The sequence below is a fragment of the Sus scrofa genome, chromosome 9 (assembly GCF_054392235.1).
Source record: "Sus scrofa isolate SSC_HxYL_T2T_F1_AM1 chromosome 9, Sscrofa_HxYL_maternal_Yorkshire_Landrace_v2.0, whole genome shotgun sequence".
Taxonomy (NCBI): Eukaryota; Metazoa; Chordata; class Mammalia; order Artiodactyla; family Suidae; genus Sus; species Sus scrofa.
In genome coordinates, this window is record NC_139391.1 from 104,436,732 (window position 1) to 104,458,550 (window position 21,819).

At 34.9% G+C, this 21,819-nt stretch overlaps 1 protein-coding gene across 6 annotated transcripts in view; it reads right to left on the bottom strand.

Annotated features, from left to right (window-relative positions):
- Positions 1-276: 276 nt before the first annotated feature.
- Positions 277-21,819, bottom strand: part of LOC100511343 (platelet glycoprotein 4) — a 68,365-nt gene continuing 46,822 nt past the window's right edge. For all 6 annotated transcript variants that reach the window (XM_005667697.4, XM_005667698.4, XM_084977322.1 and 3 more), the window contains 6 exons: positions 8,460-8,647; positions 6,918-7,036; positions 5,500-5,573; positions 4,592-4,646; positions 3,595-3,759; positions 277-1,076 (listed from right to left, as the gene is read on the bottom strand). In XM_005667697.4, coding sequence (XP_005667754.1) covers positions 3,595-3,759; positions 4,592-4,646; positions 5,500-5,573; positions 6,918-7,036; positions 8,460-8,647 — 601 coding nt within the window. In that variant the 3' untranslated portion in view covers positions 277-1,076. The remainder of the gene's footprint in view (positions 1,077-3,594; positions 3,760-4,591; positions 4,647-5,499; positions 5,574-6,917; positions 7,037-8,459; positions 8,648-21,819) is intronic.

Below are 21,819 nucleotides of genomic sequence, written 5' to 3' on the forward strand. Positions count from 1 at the left end.
AATATTAGCTTAGGAAAAAGTGGTCAAAATTGAATTTAAGAATGTTTCAGGAAGAAATATTTCAGAAATGAAATATAGATTCATAAGTAAAGAAACTTCAGATAGATTACTTGAAACAGAAAATTAAAGTAAATGGTTTGTGACACAACAGGAACTAGGAAAAGCACAGGAATTTAAAGGACATCTTTTAATTGAAATTTGTCTTTCTGAGGTGACTATGAAAGCAAGAAATATTACAACAAATAACTACTAATGAATATCCTACTCATTGCAATCTTCCACACAATAGTTTCTTTATTATCATTTACATCTCTTACTACTAGTAAAGCATTCTAAAATTGCTAAGCATAAATTGTATGCAACTGATCAAAATCTACTCACACTTCCAGAAAAGCAGCAAAACTTGGAAAATACTCCCGTAAACATGCCCATTTGCATAATCAATGACAGAAAAATAAACCCATATTGGTAAAAAGTGCATGATTACAATTGCTGCTGTTGTTGTACAAAGGATTCCATAGAGGAAGAAACAATAATGCACAAGAAATGGTATATAGGTCAATCATTTATTTTCCATTCTTAAATGTCTTTCAAAATAATTGATGCTCATGAAATGCAATGTACTGGAAGTCCTGGGGTCTGTGAGTTTCAGGAACACTCATAAGGGTAGTGATTTTTTCCCATTGATGGGGAAGGAAAGAGTTCAGGTTTCAGGATTTGTTTAGAACCTCCACCCTTCTGCCAGATTTTCCACCAGAGAACCATTTTGTGAAGTAGTACCAAATAAATATAATAATGCTCAAGTGAGGTCTGTGGAAACTGAAATCAATTTGACTGTGTACATAATTGAATTTTAAAAGGTGCCCTTTTTCAAATTATGAATTTTAGTTTTAATCTTAATAATCCTTTAAAAATGTACCACTGCTCAGTGAGAGAAAAAAAGTGACACCTGTTCTTCAACTATATGATAAGGTATATTTTGCAAAAATAAAGCATATTGCATCTTCATTTTGTAGGTGGATATTAAGAAAGGTCCTGATGTAGCTGGTGCATAAACGTAAAGACTCATTTGCTTCCTGGAAAATAGAAGAAAGGTAAGTACTTATCAGAAAGCTGTGGAAAAATAAAACAGGTAATACTCAAATTCTATATATTGAGGATATCATGTTTTCTATTAGCTTGCCAAATCTTTCAAGCTGCAGAGAAATTTTCTCATGAACTTCATGGCTAAGGCAATAATTATCCCATTCAAGGATACGTGGAAGGCTGCTTCCCAGCCCTCAGGAGCTGCCTAGAGCCACACAAGGAGGGGTATTTAATTAAATCTGCTCTGAATGAGCATTTGCATTCTTTGCTGTCCTTTAGATTATCTTCCATTTAGGTATATAAACTACTATTTTCAAAAGGACTATTGGCTTATTCTCTTTGTGATCTGTTGAGTAAAGCAACACCTTGGCTCCACCATCTTTCCTTTATTCCTTTTTGTACATCCATCTCCTTATTTTTCAATTGTTTAAAAATCTGCCCAAAGGCATAATTATTACAGTATTCAAAACTGAGGCTTCTTTAAGGAAATCTTATTTTTGATTCTACTAAATCTAGTAAATCAAGTAATCTACTTAGGAAAAATGGTCTCTATTTTGTAAAGAAAAGAAAGACACATCATTTTGTAAAGAGCAGTAACTTTTCCTTAAACTGTTAAGCCAAACTAATATACTTGTTGACAAAGACATTGTAGAAAATTTTAAATTTAATTTAGGCCCATATAGACACATGATAATTGATATTCAGGATTCAGGAAGCACTGATTAAACTAATTATGTAATTTTAATTGAAAATAATAGCAGAAATTTTTTTTTACTGCTACTGTAAATCATTTTGAAAGGCATATTTTCCCACTAGGAAAGGTTTCTCTTCTGATTTGACTTTTCAGTGGCTGATCTTTTCTGTTATACAAATGAATATGAATTACTTTGTTTAATCATAACTTGTTTGTTAGTGGGCGTAGGCAGTTCTTAAAGGTGATATAATATTTCCTTTATTATAATACGAATATATTTAGTTAGCATTTTGAATACATTCTGTTCAAGTACATTGTAGGCAGATTTGTTCTGTCTTCTTTTATGAATAAATAGTGGCAGAAATGATCAGAACAAAAGATCAAGTTGCCTTCATAGACATAAGCTTGTAATCTCATATCCAAAAAAAATACATAGTTCCAAAAAAAATACATAGTTCCAAAAATTCTGCTTTATTTTCTCAGGTTACAATGTAACTCTTTCACACTTTAAAAATGGACAAATTTGCTTTGTTTAAATTTATAATTTTTTGAAATGTCTCCAAAAGATGGAATGGATGCTGATGAATCCCTATTGGAAACTCATAAAATTGTATTATATTAGGAATTACCTGTAATAATTCATGTAAAATACTTAGCATGATTTTGATGCATAATGAAAGCTCAACGATTATCATGGCCACCTCCAGAATTTCTACATATGCCAGCTTACAGGCAACAGTCTGACTGGAAGTGTAGCACGTGGATGTGTTTTGAAGTTGTGATTGTTTTCATAGAAGGCAAATTGCTTTTATTTAGATTGTATATATATATTTATGATGTTCCTGGGAAGGGAGGACTGATGGAAACTATAGGTAAGTGGAAGATTCTTCACCACAGGCCATATTAATGCCTGTGATTATTAAAAAAAAAAAAAAAAGGCTTCCACTTAGGGAAGATAGAGTCAGGCATTCATTCTTCTGTGTATAAGGGGGCACAGGAGCTAATATTTAAAACACAGAGGCCTGAACCACCTCTATAGTTTTGCCAAAATTCAGATCTGTCTACTTTTACTTGATTTTTCCTCTAAACTTTGAGTAATTTGGTTTTACTGTGTTGGACATTGCTTTTCTTCTATTTTCTTATACTGTTGTATTCAATTTTAACTTATGAATTATAATCATTCAACAGAGCTTCACATTAAACATCAAGGGTACACACCCTGATTTTGTGCAGCATGTCTGTATGAAGCAACTCTATTTTTATACTAATATGTTGCCTTCATTTTCAAATAGCATATTTTTATCTTATTTTATCTCTATTATTTATGAATATTTTAGTTCTCATTAATTTATAGTTTAATTTCCCTTTTAATTTTCTTTTCCCTTATAAATTTCAGTCTCCCCAAATAACTACCAATATCAATTTTACATCAATTTTTCTAGGCAGTGATATATTAAATTAGTTATTTGTGATTTTTAAAATAATTAACAAGCTAGAAATAATCATGAAATCAAAAGTTAGTACATGTTAGCTTTTGTGCAACATTCTAAATTTCGAAGATGACAAGTTCATCTTTTAGCCCATTCCTCTCAGAATAAAGATGTAAAGTAGTGAGCTGCTTGATATTGATAGGCCATATTACTCATTCAGCCTTCATTTATGTTTAATTACATTATTTATCTCAAAAATTTGAGTATGTATTGCCTAGATATGCCCCAACATACTTGAATCCTAATTTATAACCCTTTTATAAGATGAAAACAAGTAATATATAAACTAATGTTAAAGTTGTATATGATTTTTGCCATACTTACCTAATTTACTTTCTTTGATCTGCATGTGCAGTATGAAATCATAAAAGCAATAAACATCACCACACCAACACTCAGTAAAATCATTTCTACTAGGCCAAGGAGGTTTATTTTTTCAGTCACTTGTTTTCTGAACATTTCTGCCTTCTCATCACTAATTGTACCAGTCTACAAAAAATTTAATAAATAGCATTATTTGGGTAGTTCAGTGTAATAAAATACTCATAACTTCCGCTTAAGTATCACTCTTATTTTGAAACATCTTACAGGTGTCAGTCATCTTTATCTATAAGACAAGCCAATGGAATTCCCTTTGCATGTCAAAGTACATAATAAAGGTTAAGGTGGAAGATTTAGTGAGTAAAGTATAATTGCCCTTCTTTTAGTCACGTTATATAACATTCTCCAATACACTGGTTTTATTGATCTATATGATCATTGCACTGAAATATTTTCCTCTTTCCCCACATATGTTTCCTGGTGACAAAGGGAAATGGCAAGGATCAACAGTTTCCTTCCTCTAAAGACTTATGCAGTGTATTCCCTAATTCCATGACTAATCAATTTCATGATTTATCCCAAAATATCTTGTCAGGCACTGAGGTAGACTGCCTACAACTACTCTTGCCTGGTCTTTATAAGATTGATTTACTTTTATTAGCAGTACAATATTCGCACTGAGGTACTTGGAATTATATGTATGCATGACTCTTTCCTAACACAAGTACTATGACAAGAAAGAGTGTATAATAGTTATATTATGAAAATAATACTCCCTTTTTCTGAAATAAAAACATTGAAAACTAATACAAACCTGATATTTCTGTGTAGTTTTGTTGTCTCAAAATAATTATATAATTAATAATATATAAATTCAGGTAATGGGAACATAAACAACTTCCAATACTATACATGCATATTAAATTTTCAAACATCAAAAGCCTTCTCTATATACAAAGAAGTTTATTGGTTTTGGTGATTAGTAGACAAAAATACCAACCTCATTAAGCCAAAGAACAGGTACTATATAGTTCTGCTTCAGATTTTTTAATGCCCTGTAATAGATATTGAAAATAGTTATAAAATATATACTAACTTGTTACATATATAACATAAATGTTAATTACTACTGTAAATAAATGTTCAGAAATTAGTTGCTCTTACAATTTGGTTAAGTTTTTTGATTTTTGTTGCCTGTAATTAAAGTTTAATCTGGCTATTTCTCAGATATCTTTTGCTCTTATAAATCTCTCTCTCTCTCTTTTTTTTTTTTTTTTTCTCTTTTGTCTTTCTAGAGCCGCTCCCACGGCATATGGAGGTTCCCAGGTGAGGGGTCAAATCAGAGCTGTAGCTGCCAGGCTACACCACAGCCATAGCAACGTGAGATCTGAGCTGCATCTGCACCTACACCACAGCTCATGGCAATGCCAGATTCTTAACCCACTAAACAAGGCCAGGGATCAAACCCACATCCTTATGGATACTAGTGGGTTTCGTTAACCACTGAGTAATGACGGGAACTCCAACTCAGAAATATTTCTGATACAGATTTCTAATTAGATTGACTTTTATTAAGGATATATTTCCCTTTTGACAAATTATACCTAGGAATCTAAATTATGATTTCTATAAAATGTTGTCATGGAAATATTTGCATGGATAGTAAAATGAGAAATGCTACCAAATACTCATGCCAGAGTATATGTAAATACCATTTCATTACACATTTATCCATTTCTATAGATATAATTCTAAATTACAAATAAAAGTTACAAGGATTTAATAGTTAATCACATCTAGCCAAAGAGAAGTTGAAATTTTATATTCTTTCCACTTAATTTCATACATATACTCACTTTCTGACAAGCAAATACTAAAAATCATAATGAACCTGATTATGGGACTCACTCAATTATTCTTGCTGGCTTGACCAGTAAGTTGATCTGTAGCCGTTGTGCAAATCGTAAAGTGAATCCAGTTATCTAAAAAGAGAACAAACTAAAAAAATTAGCAACTTCCTTAAACATTCTTTTATGATATGCAAATCTTATTTTTACTATTATGCAGAACTTAAGGTGAAACTGTATTACTTGAAACTTTTTAAATTTATTAAACACTTAATTGGACATATTACATACATAATGGTCCACAATTACATTTTACACTTGTATACACATATGTAAATTCACACACACACAATTCCTTGCCCCACCTAATGCCAAGGTGTTAGTTAGCGCTGCGACATTTATATGAACTGGTTTTGGGAATTAACAGTAGTAGTGAAACCTAGAGCTCATATAGTAATTCAAATCTGGAACTATACATGGATATATATGGATATATATATATATATATATATATATAGTGGATATATAGTGGATATATGTATATATATATATACATGGATATATATATATATATATATATATATATATATATATATAGTCATAACCCATGTGTCCTCAGTATAATTATAATACTACTTCTATCATTATTTAAACTGAAATACAACTGCTAAAATTCTGGCATTTTGTTTAACTTCAGAAAAGGAGAACAATAATATAAAAGTTGAAACTGTTGGTCTATTGGAAATTTAATAGATTTTTCCTGACACTAAGTCTAATAGGTCTTTCCTCAAACGTACAAATACCCGGAAAATCTCTTTTAATCCCTTGTCATCTACAGGTTTCCCTATAATAAGTAATACTTGCAGTTAAGTATAAAATAAGCATAAACTTGTAATTTATACCAAATCATCTTAAGCCAAGTAGAATCATTTCCATCATTGCTTTTCCTAACCTATGAATAATTTTTAAATGCCTTTTAAAATTACATATGCTGAAAAACAAAAATACAATTACCTTGACATTTCATAAGAAACAATAGGGAAAAAAAGCAATGTCATTTTTATTGAAATAAAAGTGAGTAATTTATCAAGATTGTGATGCAATTGGGAATTCCCATCATGGGTCAACTAGGATCCATGAAGATGCAGGTTTGTTGATTGCTGGCCTTGCTCAGTGGGTTAAGGATCTGGTGTTGCCATGAGCTGTGGTGTGGATCTTACATGTGGCTCGGATCCTGTGTTGCTGTGGCTGTGGTGTAGGCTGGCAGCTGTATCTCTGATTCAACCCCTAGCCTGGGAACTTCCATATACCACAGGTTCGGCTATAAAAGACAAACAAAACAAAACAAAGCAAAACAAAAAATTTGTGATGCAGTAAATATGATCAGTAAATACGATTGTCAAAAAGGGGAGAACTTAATTTTTCCTTCATTTTAGAAAGCAATATTAAATCAGTCAGATCAATAATGTATTTACTTACAGGTTCAACATCTAAGTAAGTGCTATGTTCTTCTTGATTTGGATTTAAGCCTTCAATTGTTTTTGCAATTTCAGGACTTGCATGTAGAAAGTGAGGGAGTGAAATGTACACGGGTTTTCCTGAAAACAAATTTTGAGAGACAAGTGAGATAAATCATTTTCCTCATTTCACATACTGCTTAGAAAAAGTTCCTTGAAAACAAAGCTTTTTAAATTAACAAGATAAATGTGTAGTTGGCTTTGAATATTAATTGGGGGATAATGGTGAGGAAAAATTATAACATCTGACTGCTACTGAATGAAAATAAAATAGAAACTTCTGCATCATCCTGCGAACTAGTCAGTTGATGTCTTTTTCATTCCTTACATGTTCATTTTCTTTTCTTTGGCCAAACCCATGGCATGTGGGAGTTCCCTGCGCCAGGGATCAAACCCATATCACAGCAGTGACCCAAGCCACTGCAGTGCTAATGCTGGATCCTTAACCTGCTGAACCACAAGAGAACATCTTCACATGTTCATTTTCAATACATGAAGCTTATCTGTTGAACTCAAAATTATAACAATTTACATTCACATTTCAGGCAGTAATTGTCTAGAGACTTAAATTTATTTAAGAGGTTCTTATTTTATTCACACCGACTGCCATATGAAGATGAACAAAATAAAATAGACTACAAATTTCATGATTGAGTCAATTCTTATCTCAGAGACATGCTGAAATACACTTATTTTTATTTACCACTTTCTAGGGTATAAAAAGAAAAATGTCAGAGGGATAAGTTGGGATGCTCAAAGTCTTCTGGAAACTAATTTCATTTTAGCTTAAATCGTAATGGAGCACAGGGGGAATTCCCATTTTGGCTCAGTGGAAACAAATGTGACTGGTATCTCTGAGGATGTGGGTTTGATCCCTGGCCTTGCACAGTGGCTTAAGGATCCAGCATTGCTGTGAGCTGTAGTGCAGCTCACAGAGGAGGCTTGGATCTGGCATTACTCTGGCTGTGGTATAGGCCTGCAGCTGCAGCTCTGATTCCAGCCTGGGAACTTACATGTATCACAGGTGTGGCCCTAAAAAGATAAATAAATAAATAAATAAAAGGAGTGCACGGATTTTGCACAGCAAAGGAAACTATCAAAAAATGAAAATTCTACTTACGGAATAGGAGAAAATATTCACAAAACACTTATCCCATAAGCTGATTAACATCCAGATATGAAAGGAATTCATACAACTCAAAAAAACTTAAATAACCCAATTTAAAAATGGGCAAATGACCTAAAGAGACATTTTCCAAAGTAGCATAGGGAGATATCAGTATGGTTTTACCAAATAATAACTAAGTTTTATAACACTGAAATAACTAGGACCTCAAAAGCCTAAAAAGTCAAGACAAAAAAAATCTAATACCAGCCTTATTTTCTGCCATTATTACTTTCTCACTTTAAAATTTCTGGTGGAAATGAATCTTGGGTGAAATTTACATTTTAAAGAATATTGCAAATTCTGTAATGGATTGTGTCATCAAAAACTTTTACTTACCTTCTTTGCATTTGCTAATGTCTAACACACCATATAATGTACAATTTTTGGAGATAATTTTTTCTGTGCAGAAACAGCGATTTTCTGGATTTTGAAGTGGAGATGCAAAAGTCATGGATGGAAGAATAAATCTATACACAGGAATTCCTTTCAGGTTAACTTCAGCTCCAAATACAGCATAGAAGGATCTAAACACAGATGAAATAGAGCTTCATTCTGGAAATCTAAACTGCATTGTGAAGATTCTTCTTATTTTTAAATGTATATTATTGCCTTAAAATAGAAACATTGGTTATAATATTGATAGAATTCTTGCTTGATTTATAGAAAAAAAAATCTTGTGAAATTTTAAGGCATACCAGAACCTAATACTGGAGTTGAAGCTCTTCTTATCTTGGTTTTCAAAATTTCTAGAATAATTTGTACTTCTGAATCACCATAGAACATTTATACTGAAGACATTTCTCATAGTTAGTTTTCTCTATAAATATATAGAGGAAAATATAAATATTTTATAGGACTCCTTCAAATTCTTTTTTTAAAGTGATTTTTTTCCATTATAGCTAGTTTACAGTGTTCTGTCAATTTTCTGCAGTATAGCAAAGAGATAGTCAGACATACATATATACATTCTTTTTCTCACATTATCCTCCACCATGCTACACCATAAGTGACTAGACATAGTTCCCAGTGCTATATAGCAGGATCTCAGGATGCCTTCAAATTCTTTATTTGTGTCCAGTTAAATGAAATAAAAATAATATTCAGTCCTCCAGTACTTAATCCTGGAGAGGCAATCCTGGCTACTCGCCTGATGCATGAGAATGTTTATGATGTGCAGATCCTAAGCCTCCATCATTTAACAAATTGCCACTTGGATATGGTTCCCTGTGCTATTCAGCAGAATCTCACTGCCTATCTATTCCAAATTCAATAGTTTGCATCTACTAGCCACAAATTCCCAGTCCATCCCACTCCCTCCCCCTTCCTCTTGGCAACCACAAGTCTGTTCTCCATATCTATGAGTATGTTTCTTTTCTGTAGATAGGTTCATTTATGCCATATATTCGATTCCAGATATAAGTGATATATGGTATTTGTCTTTCTCTTTCTTACTTCACTTAGTATGAGAGTATCTAGTTCCATCCATGTTTCTGCAAATGGCATTAGTTTGTTCTTTTTTTGGGTCTGAGTAGTACTCCATTGTGTACATATACGTCTTCTTTATCCATTCATTTGTCAATGGACATTAAGGTTGTTTCCAGGTCTTGGCTATTGTGAATAGTGCTGCAATGAACACAGGAGTGCATGTATCTTTTTGAATGAAGGTTTTGTCTGGATATATGCCCAGAATTGGATTTCTGGGTCCTATGGTAGTTCTATATTTAGTTTTCTAAGGTATCTCTGTACTGTTTTCCAAAGTAGTTGTACCAGTTTACATTCCCACCAACTCTGTAGGAAAGTTCCCTCTTTTCCACACCTTCTCAGCATTTGTTATTTGTAGACTTGCTAATGACCATTCTGACTCGTGTGAGGTGGTACCTGATTACAGTTTTGATTTGCATTTTTCTAATCATTCGTGAGGTTGAGAATTTTTTCATGTGCCTATTGGCTATCTGTATGTCTTTGGAGAAATGTCTATTCAGGTCTTCTGCCTATTTTTCAACTGGGTGTTTGGTTTTTTGTTTTGTTTTGTTTTTGCTGTTGAATTGGATGAGTTGTTTATTTTAGAGATTAAGCCCTTATCAGTTGCATCATCTGCAGCTATTTTCTCCCATTCCATAGGTTGTCTTTTTTATGGTTTACTTTTCTGTGCAAAAGCTTGTGTGTTTGATTAGATCCATTTGGTATATTTTGGTTTTTATTTCTATTGCTTTGGGAAAGTGACCTAAGAAAACATTTGTGCAGTTGATGTCAGAGAATGTTTTGCCTATATTCTCTTCTAGGAGTTTTATGGTGTCGGCTTATCTTTAAGTCTTTAAGCCATTTTGAGTTTATTTTTGGGCATGGTGTGATGGGGCATTCTAGTTTCATTGATTTACAGGCACCTGTCCAGTTTTTCCTGCATCACCTGCTGAAAAGATTCTTTTTCCCATTTTATAGTCTTGCTTCTTTTGTTGAAGATTAATTAACTGTATATGTCTGGATTTATTTCTAGGTTCTCTATTTTGTTCCATTAGTCTATATGTCTGTTTTGGTACTGTATCACACTTGATTGATTACTGTAGCTTTGTAAGATTGTGTGAGGTCTGGGAGAGTTCTGCCTTGTGCTTGGTTTTTGTTCCTCAGGATCGCTTTGGTAATTCTGAGTCTTTTATGGTTCCATATAAATTTTTGGATTGTTTGTTCTAGTTCTGTGAAAAATGTCATAGGTAAATTGATAGGGATTGCATTGAGTCTGTAGATTGCTTTGGGTAGTACGGCCATTTTTATGAGATTAATTTTTCCAACCCATGAGTGTAGAATATTTTTCCATTTCTTTGAATCTTTAATTTCCTTGATTAACATTCTCAGCATATAAGTCTTTCACCTCCTTGTTCAGGTTTATTGCCAGGTATGTAATGTTTTTGGGTGCAATTTTAAGAGGTATTGTATTTTTGCATTTCTTTTCTAATATTTCATTGGTAGTGCACAGAAATGCAACTGACTTCTGAATGTTAATTTCGTATCCTGCTACTTTGCTGAATTCATTGATCAGTATGAACAGTTTTTGTGTGGAGTCCTTAAGGTTTTCTCTATATAGCGTCATGTCATCTGCATGGAGTGACATTTTACCTCTTCTCTTCCAATTTGGACACCTTTTATTTCCTTTGATTGCTATGGCTAGGACTTTTAGTACTCTGTGTAATAAAAGTAGTGGGAATGGGCATCTGTGTCTTGTTCCACTTTTTAGTGGGAAGGCTTTCAACTTTTCTCCTTTGAGTATTATATTGTTTGTAGGTTTGTTATAAATGACTTTGATTATCTTATGTTATGTCCCCTCAGTATCCCCTTTGGTAAAAGTTTTTATCATGAACGGATGTTGATTTCTGTCAAATGCTTTATCCGCATCTATTAAGATGATCATACGTTTTTTGACATTTCTTTTGCTAATGCAGTGTATGACACTGATTGATTTGCTTATGTTGAACCATCTTTGTGAACCTAGGATGTATCCTGCTTGGTCATGGTACATGGTTTTTTTTAATATGTTGTTGGATTTGGTTGGCTAAATTTTTTATTGAGAAATTTGCATCTATGTTCATCAAACATAGATGATCACACTAGCCTGTAATTTTCTTTGTTGGTACTATCTTTGCCTGGTTTTTGTATTAGCATGATAGTGGTTTCATAGAATGTCTTTGGGAATATTCCTTTTTCTTCAACCTTTGGAAGACTTTAAGAAGGATAGGTATACGTTCTGTTCTGATTGGATGATTCTATTCTATTATTATCTCTTCCAAGACACTAATTCATTCCTCTGTATTATTCATTTTGCTCTTCAGTGCCTTTAAGTCAGCTTGCATCTCCACAAATTATTTTTCTAATTTTCCTTGGCCCCTTCTTATATTTTATAGTTCCTTTCTAAAGTAATCTGTATTATTGTTCATATCTGCTCTTAATTCCTTCAGTATTTTCTTTATCTTCTTTTTGAACTCAGTGTCTGTTAGACTGCAGAGGTCTGTTTCATTGTTTGCTCTTTCAGGGAAATTCTCCTGTTTTTTTAACTGGAAATTTTTCCTAAGCTTCTTCATTTTGCTTATATTTTTCTTATTTTGTGAGTTTAGGGGAAAAAAAAAAACACCCTGTTCTCTTGGAGGGTTATTTATATGCAAGAGTACCCCTGTTTATTTTTGTGAGGGCTTATTATTTATTTTTGGCATGAGGGCTGCTTTTTTTGGTGGGGGGGGATACTTGCTGTCTCTTTTCTCATATGTGCAGGCTGTTATCCCCTTAATGGGGTGCTGTGCATGCTTCCAGTGAGATGGAGGCAATGGGAAGAGCTAGTAGCCAGAGCCTGGTTCTGGGCCCCTGACAGGGGCAAGGACCTGTGGGATGGTGGCTAAGGCTGCTCCTAGTTGCAGGGCCCTGGGAAGTTGCTGACCGTTTTGTGACTGGGTTATTTGTGTTTTTGATATTGAGCTGTATGAGTGTTTGCATATTTTGGAAATTAAGCCCTTGTGGGTTACAGCATTCGTGAATAGTTTTTCTCAATCTGTAGGTTCTCTTTATGTCTTGTTTTTGGTTTCCCTTGTGCAAAAGCTTATGTTTGATTAGGTCCCATTTGTTTATTTTTGTTTTTGTTTCTTTTGCCTTAGAAAACTGACCCAAGAAAACATTGCTTCAATTTGTGAGAGAATATTTTGCCTATATTCTCTCCTAGTTTTCTGTTGTCATAAATTATATTTAGATCTTTAAGCCACTTTGAGTTTATTTTTGTGTATTTTATGAGGGAGTGTTCTGACTTCATTGATTTACATGTGGCTGTCCAGCTTCCCAGTACCACTTGCTGAAGAAACTCTTTTCTTTGTAGGATGTAATTGACCATAGGTATATTGGTTTATTTCTGATCCATTGATAAGTATATCTGCTTTTGTGCTGATATCATACTGTTTAAATTACTGTAGCTTTGTAGTATTATCTGAGGTCTGGGGGGGGGGTGTGCCTCCAATTTGTTCTTTTTCTTCCGTATTACAACTCTGAGTCTTATGTGGTTCCATATAAAGTTTAGTATAATTTGTTCTAGTTCTGTGAAAAAACATCATGGGCAATTTGATATCAATCCCATTAAATCTGTAAATTGCTTTGGGCAGTGTGGTATTTAATAATATTAATTTTTCCAGTCTACGAGCATGGACTGCCTTTCTATTTCTTTGATGCATCTTCAGTTTCCTTTATCAACGTTTTATAGTTTTCAGTGTAGGTCTTTCACCTCCTATGTAAGGTTTACTCCTAAGTATTTTTTGGATGCAATTTTAAAAGCAATATTTTATTTCACTTTTTTCCTCATATTTCATTGTTAGCATAGTGAAATGCAACAGACTTCCTATGTATATTTTGTATTCTGCTACATTGCTGTAATCATTTTTTAGTCTTACTAGTTTTCGTGTGTTATCTTTAGGTTCTCTATATAGAGTGCCATGTCATCTATACTGAATACCTTTTCTTCCTTTTCTTATCTGATTTCTGTGGCAGGAACTTCTATTAATACTATGCTGAATAGAAATAATGAGAATGGGCATGCTTGTCCTGTTCCAGAACTTAGTGGGAACACTTTCTGATTTTTATCACTGACTATTATTACGTTGGTTTTGAGTTTGTCATAAATATCTGTTATTATGCTGAGATAGGCTCCATCTGTACCCACTTTGGTGAGAGTTTTTTTCATGAATGGATGTTGAATTTAATCAAAAGCCTTTCCTGTATCTATTAAGATTATCATTTGGATTTTGTCTTTCTTCTTTTGATATGGTCTATTTCATTGATTATTTGCATATGCTGTGATCCTGGAATGGATCCTATTTGATGATGGTATAGGATCATTTTTGTGTGTTGTTGTATTTGGTTTGCTAATATTTTGCTGAGGATTTTTGCATCTATATTCATCAAAGATACTGGCCTGTAATTTCCTTTTTGCAGTGTCTTACTCTGGTTTTGGTATCAGGGTGATGGTGACTTTGTAGAATGACTTTGGGAGTGTTACTTCCTCTTTAATGTTTGGAAGACCTTGAGAAGGATAAGTAGAAATTCTTCTTTGTATGCTTGTTAGAATTTCCCAGTGAAGCCATCCAGTCCTGTACTTTTGTTTTAAAGGTTTTTGTTTGTTTGTTTATTTGTTTGTTTTTTGTTTGTTTGTTTTTATATATTCTATTTCACATCTAGTGATGAGGCTGTTCAAATTATCTATTTCTAATATGTATCTATCAGAATCTATCAGGATTCAGTTTTAGTGGGCTGTATGTTTCTAGAAGCATGTTCATTTTTTCTAGGTTGTCCAGTTTGTTGGCATTTAATAATTCATGGTATTTTTTATGATTTTTTTTATATTTCTTCTGTGTCAGTTGTTATTCTTCCTCAGATCTTCCTTATTTTGGTTAATGGGATCCTCTCTTCTTGGTGAGCTTGGGAAGGGATTTATTGATTTATTTACTCATCCAAAAACAGTTCTTGGTTTTATTATTTTTTTATTACTTTTCTTCTGTATTTTACTTTTTTCCTATCTGATATTTATTATTTCCTTCCTTCTGCAGATTTTAGGTTTTGTTCCTTTTATTCCAATTCTTTTATGTGGTAAGTTAGATTGTTTATTTGAGATTTTTCTTGTTTTTTGAAGAAGACCTATATTTCTATGAACTTCTCTCTTAGGACTGTGTTGCATCCCTTACGTTTTGTATGATTGTGTTCTATTTTCTTTCTTTTTCTTTTATGGCTGTATCCATAACATATGGAAGTTTCTCAGCCAGGGACTGAATATAAGCCACAACTGCAACCTACACTACAGCTGAAGTAATGCCAGTTCCTTTAATTGCTGAGCCAGGGATTGAACCGGAAACTCTTCAGCAAACTGAGCCATTGTAGTCAGAATCTTAACCCACTACACCATACTGGGAACTCCTGGTTCTGTTTTCATAATCAGTTGTCTTGAATATTTTTAAATTTCCTTTTTGATTTCATCATTGACCTATTTTGTTTTAGTGACTTTTTGTGTGTCTCCATGTGATCATTTCTTTCTCCTTTTTCTTTCAGTGGTTGATTTTAAATTTTATGCCATTGTGATCAGAAAAGATGTTTCAAATGTTTTCTAACTCCTAAATTTGTTGAGGCTTGTTTTTGACCTAGTGTGTGGTCTATTCCAGAGAAAGTTCCATGAGAGCTTGAAAATAATGTGTATTCTGATTTTTTGGATGTAATGATCTGAAAATATCAAGTCTAACTTTTCTATTTTATCACTTAGGATCAGTGTTGCCTTATTGATTTTCTATTTGGAATATCTGTCCATTGATGTTAGTGGGGTATTAAAGTCTGTGAGTGAGCTGTTAGCTTATTGAGAATGAGGCAGCTATGGCAGAGCCTCTCCCTTTGTGAACAATGACAGCGGGCCTCTGATGGTGGACTTAAGCATCCTCCTGTGGCCCAGACCACACATTAACACTTTGGGCTGTCTCTGCACAGACAAATCTTGTTCTATCCCTGGGTTTGTCTGATGAAGCCCAACTTTCAGCACTAAGCTTCCTTACATGCTAGCAGATGAGTATCTCTGGCTGGAAAGTTCAAGGTGGCAGGAGAGTATGTGCTGGTCTCTCTCTGTCCTGAGGAGTGTAACAGCTGACTTGTCTTTACCACAAGTCAGCTGTTACACTCTTCTATGAGCCTCTGAAACACCCTCACTAGCCCAGATCTCCCAGTATGTGAAGGGGGTTCCCAGGATAAGGGAACCTTTCACAAATCCCTCCCAGGGGTACTGGTCCCATCTCAATTCCTTTTTTTCCTTTAGTCCTACCCAATTACATAATGATATTTCTTTCAGCTTTTGTTGTATTAGATCTTCTGTCACTTTCAGTAGGTATTCTGTGAGAACTATTCCATATGTAGGTGTGTTTTTGATGTATTTGTGGATGGAGGTGATTTCCATGTTCTCCTCTGCAATATTCATCTCTGTCTTCCTCTTTGGACATCTTTAGAAAAATTGAGCATGCCCTTCTAGACTTGACTATTACTAAACATACTTCTAGTTTAGTAAAAGAAAAGAAAAATAGTTCTTGCTTTGAAATGACAAAGAAGAGAGAAGGATCAAGATGGCAGAGGAGTAAGATGCCACACTCACCTTCTCCCATAAACACATCAAAAAAACACATCTACATGTAAAACGATTTGCACAGAACATCTACTGAATGGTGGCAGAAGAACTTAAACCTCCAAAAAGGGCAGTAAACTCTTGACATAACTGGTTAGAAACAAAGAAAGTAAGAGAGAAAGAAAGGGAATCAGGATGGGACTAACATTCCTGAGAGGGAGCTGTGAAATAGAAAAGGAACCTACACACTGGGAAGCTACCTAACCAATGGGGAGATCAGCCGAGATGGAGGGACCACAAAGTTGCCAAAAAGGCACAGCAATTAGACAGAGGAGGGCAAAGTAGAGTGAGAACCACACAGATCATCTGCACCACTGTCCAGGAAACCACAGCCTGAGACGTGGAGGTGGGGGCTGGGCACTGAGATTCAGGCTGTGGTGAGAGGACTAGGGTTGGCTGTGTGGAGACAGCATGAGGGGCTAAGGACCAGTGTGCCCCTTGCATGATCTACAGGCAGCAAGGACAAACCACAGCAGTCATCTTAGAAACTAGAGGGAGGCATGGACTGAGACCACTAGAGGCCTGAGAGCAGGCTTCACCTGTGGCTCCAGTCATCTCACAAGTTGGCCAAAAAAGAGGGCACTGCAACCCAGCACCACCCATTGTTGCTCTCACTCCCCTGAGAACATACCTGCCCTGCTGCTGCCACTGCCAAACACTCTGGGCAGTGCCCAAATGGTTGATTGCTGTCCCTTTCCAAGACCCCACAACTAGAAGCAGCTGGTACAGGACAGCATCTATGGGATAAGCAGGACAGGGTGCTTCTTGTATGGCTGATAACTGGTGGGGACAAACCACCATAGTTATCACTGGCTCCACAGGTGGGTGTGGCCCACTGACACTAGGATCCTTGAACAGGCAACACTGTGGCCCCAATCACCTCAGAGGGTACCACAGAGGAGGGCATTATGACTGATTACCACCAGTTGTTGCTCTCAGTATCCTAAAAACATACCCACCTTGCTGCTACCACTGCCAAATGCTCTGGGCAGTGTCCACATGCTGGATCACTGCCCCTTCCCAGGACCCTACAACTAGGAGCAGTGTGGCAGCTCCTCCTGTGTGGCCTAAGTGGGATAGGGTGCTTTTTGTGTGGTCTACACTTGGCAGGGGCAAATCACCACAGTTCTCACTGACTCCAGAGGTGAGTGGGGACCGCTATCACTAGGGTTCCCTTAACAGGCAACACTTGGGCCCCCAGCCACCTCAGAGGAAACCACAGAGGAAGGCATTGCTACTAAACACTACCTATTGTTGCTCTTACTCCCCTGGGAACTCACATGCCCCGTTGATGTCACTTCCAAATGATCTGGACATCTTATAAATCTGCCTAAGACTCATTACCACTTTCCAGGGCCCTGCAACAAGGAGCAGCCTGCACTACCTTCCTGTAGGTCCTTGCTTCTGTTAAGAGCCCAGCAACCAGGCACTGACTACCAGCCCTACCCATTGCCTCCTTCTCCTTGGAAACACAGTCAAAACCTTGAGGATAACAGCCTGCTCACACCAAAGAAAGAGCAAATATCCCAACTCCCATGAGAAAAATAAATAGTAACCCCCACAAAATACAAATGGGTGCTCTTGCATAGAAATAGCCCTCCAAGACTACAGTTTGCCTTCACTAAACTCACAGAAAAAGAAAAACAAAAGCAAGATGAAGAAGCTCAGGAACCATTTCCAGTTAAAATAACAAAAGAATTCACCTAGAGCAGCAAACAATGAAACAGACCTTGGCAGTCTGACAGACTCTGATTTCAAAAGGGAGATGGTGAAAATATTGAAGGAATTAGGCTGAATATCAAGGAATTAAGATTGGATATAAACAGTAATGCAGATTACTTTAGAAAGGAACTAAAAATGTAAGGAGAAACATAGAAAAATTAGAAAATTCATTTGTAGAGGCACAAACTAAGCTAAAGGCACTAAAGAGCAGAATGAATGATGCAGAGGAATGAACTGGCGACTTGGAATATAGAATAGTGGAAATCCCCCAATCAGGACTGCAGACAGAAAATCAAGTGAAAAAATATGAAAGCAACATAAAAGATATATGGGATAATGTAAAGCAGGCCAATATATTCATAATAGGAATTCCAGGAGGAGAAGAAAAAGAAAAGGGGTTTGAAAATATATTTGAAGAAATTATATCTGAAAACTTTCCAAATCTAAAGCAAACTGATATTAAGTTACAGGAAGCACAGAGGGCCCCAAACAAGCTGAACCCAAATAGGCCCACACCAAGACATATTATAATAAAAATGGCAAAAGTTAATGATAAAGAGAGAATTCTAAAGGCAGCAAGAGAAAAACAAAGTGTTAATTATAAGGTAACCCCCATAGAGCTATCAGCTGAATTCTCTAGAGAAACACTACAGGCCAGAACAGAGTGGCAAGATATATTTAAAGTTCTGAAAGGAAAAAATGTGCAGCCTAGAATACACTATACAGCAAGAAAATAATTTAAAATAGAAGGTGAAATAATGAATCTCTCCAACAAAAAAAAGCTAAAAGAGTACAGCAATATTAAACCCATTCTAAGAGAAATACTGAAAGGGCTTCTCTAAATACAGAAAGAAGAAGAAATAGGATGGAGTAAATCACAACTGGAAAGCATTCCCTTAAATAAGCTAGCATGCAGATCTAAAAGGGGAAGAAAAAAAAAAAACTACTGTAAAATTGATGATAAAAACAAGGAACAGCAAGAGGACAAATATGAAGATATAAAAAAGGACCACAAACTCATAGAATGTGTGGAAGGAAAGTAAGAAAATCTAGAACATATATGTATTTTTAAATAATGTGTCTGAGCCTATATGACTGTCAGGTTAAAGCAAGAAGATATAGGAAGAGGTTAATATACTTAAAAAACACGGCAATGACAAATCAAAGCCAAACATTACATTTATAAAAACTAAAAAGAAGAGGACACAAGCATAAAATAAGTGGAAATCATCCAACAAAAAACAAATAAAATAAATAAAGGAACAAAGGAGAAACATAGAATGAACAGGAAAACAAGGTTTAAAATGGCAACAAATACACATTTATCAAAAATTACCTTAAATGTCAATAGACTGAATGCTCTAATCAAAAGACACAGAGCAGCAGATTGGATAAAAAAGCAAAAACTTAAAATCTGCGGTCTACAAGAGACTCACCTTAGGCCAAAAGACACATATAGCATGAACGTGCAGGGATGGGAAAAGATATTTCATGCCAATGGAAAAGACAGGAAAGCAAGAGTTGCAATACTCATAATAGACAAAATGGACTTAACATGAAGGCCGTAAAGAAAGACAAAGAAGGACACTATTTGATGGTAAAAGGATCCATTCAAGAAGAGGATATTACAATCGTCAATATACATGCCCCTAATATAGGAGCACCCATATACCTACAACAAATGCTAATGGATATAAAAGGAGAAACTGATGGGACTACAATCATAATAGGAGACGTTAACACCCCAGTCACATCAATGGACAGATCCTCTAGACAGAAAATTAATAAGGCAACAGAGATCCTAAAGGACATGTTAGAAAATTTAGACTTAATCAACATTTTCAGGACATTACATCCAAAAAAATAAGAAAATATATTATTCTCGAGTGCACATGGAACAGTCACAAGGATTGATCACATACTGGGGCCCAAAGCTAACCTCAACAAATTTAAGAGTATAGAAGTTATTTCAAGTATCTTCTCCGACCACAATGTCGTGAAACTAGAAATTAACCACAGGAAAAGAATGAGAAAAAACTGACTACATGGAGACTAGACAATATACTACTAAAAAACCAATGGGTCAATGAGGAAATCAAGAAGGAAATTAAAAAAATACCTTGATACAAAAGATAATAAAGACACAACCACTCAAAATCTGTAGAATGCTGCAAAAGCAGTGCTCAGAGGGAAATTCATAGTAATGCAGGCCTTCCTCCAAAAAGAAGAAAAATCTCATATCAACAACTTAACTCACCACCTAAATGAATTAGAAAAACAACAACAACCAAAAAAACCTTAAAGTCAGCAGAAAGAATGAAATCATAAAATCAAAGAAGAAATCAATAAAATAGACATTCAAAAAACAATAGAAAAAATCAATAAAACCAAGAGCTGGCTCTTTTCAAAGGTAAACAAAACTGACAAACCTTTGGCCAGACTCACAAAGAAGAGGAGAGAAAAATCCTAAATAATTAAAATAAGAAATGAAAAAGGAGAAATCACAAAGGATACTGCAGAAATACAAAAAATCATATGAGAATACTATGAAGCATTTTATTCCAACAAATTTGGCAACTTAGAAGAAATGGACTACTTTCTGGAGACTTATAGCCAGCCAAAACTGTATCCAGAAGAAATAGATCAAATGAACCGACCAATCCCTCAAAATGAAATTGAATATGTAATAAAAACACTCTCTACAACTAAAAGTCCAGGACCAGATGGCTTCACAGGTGAATTCTACCAAACATACAAGGAGCAACTTATACCCACCCACCTTAAACTTTTCCAAAAGGTTGAAAAAGAAGGAACACTCCCAAAGACATTCTGTGATGCCAACATCATCCTAATTCCAACACCAGACAAAGATACTACCAACAAGAAAATTATAGGCCAATATCTTTGAAGAATACAAATGCAAAAATTCTCAACAAAATTTTAGCCAACTGAATCCAACACATATTAAAAAACATCATACACCACGACCAAGTGGGATACATCCTAGGTTCACAAGAATGGTTAAAAATATGCAAATCAATCAAAATCATACACGGCATTAGCGAAAGAAAAGTAAAAAACCACACGATCATCTCAGTAGATGCAGAAATAGCATTTGACAAAGTTCAACATCCATTTATGATTAAAACTCTCACCAAAGTGGGTATAGAAGGAATATAACATAATCAAAGCCATTCATGACAAGCCCACAGCAAATATAATACTCATTGAGAAAAGCTGAAAGCCTTCCCATTAAAATCTGAAACAAGACAGGGATGCCCATTATCACCACTGTTAATCAATATAGAATTGGAAGTTCTGACCACAGAAATCACACAAACAAAAGAAATACAAGGCATCCAAATTGGAAGAGAAGAGGTAAAACTGTCACTGTATGCAGATGACATGATACTATATATAGAAAACCCTTAGGACGCCACACGAGACTGCTTGAACTGATCAGCAAATTCAGCAAAGTAGCAGGATATAAGATTAACATTCAGAAATCAATTGCATTTTGTATACTAATGATGAAATATTAGAAAAGGAATACAAAAACACCATACCTTTTAAAATTGGACCCCAAAACATTAAATACCTGGCAATAAACCTGACCAAGGAGGTGAAAGACATATGCTGATAAAAAGAAAACATTAATCAAGGAAATTAAAGAGGATTAAAAGAAATGGAGATATTCCATGCTCCAGGGTTGGAAAAATTCATATTGTAAAAATGGCCATAATTCCTAAAGCAATCTAAAATTCAGTGCAATCTCTACCAATTTAACCATGATATTTTCCACAG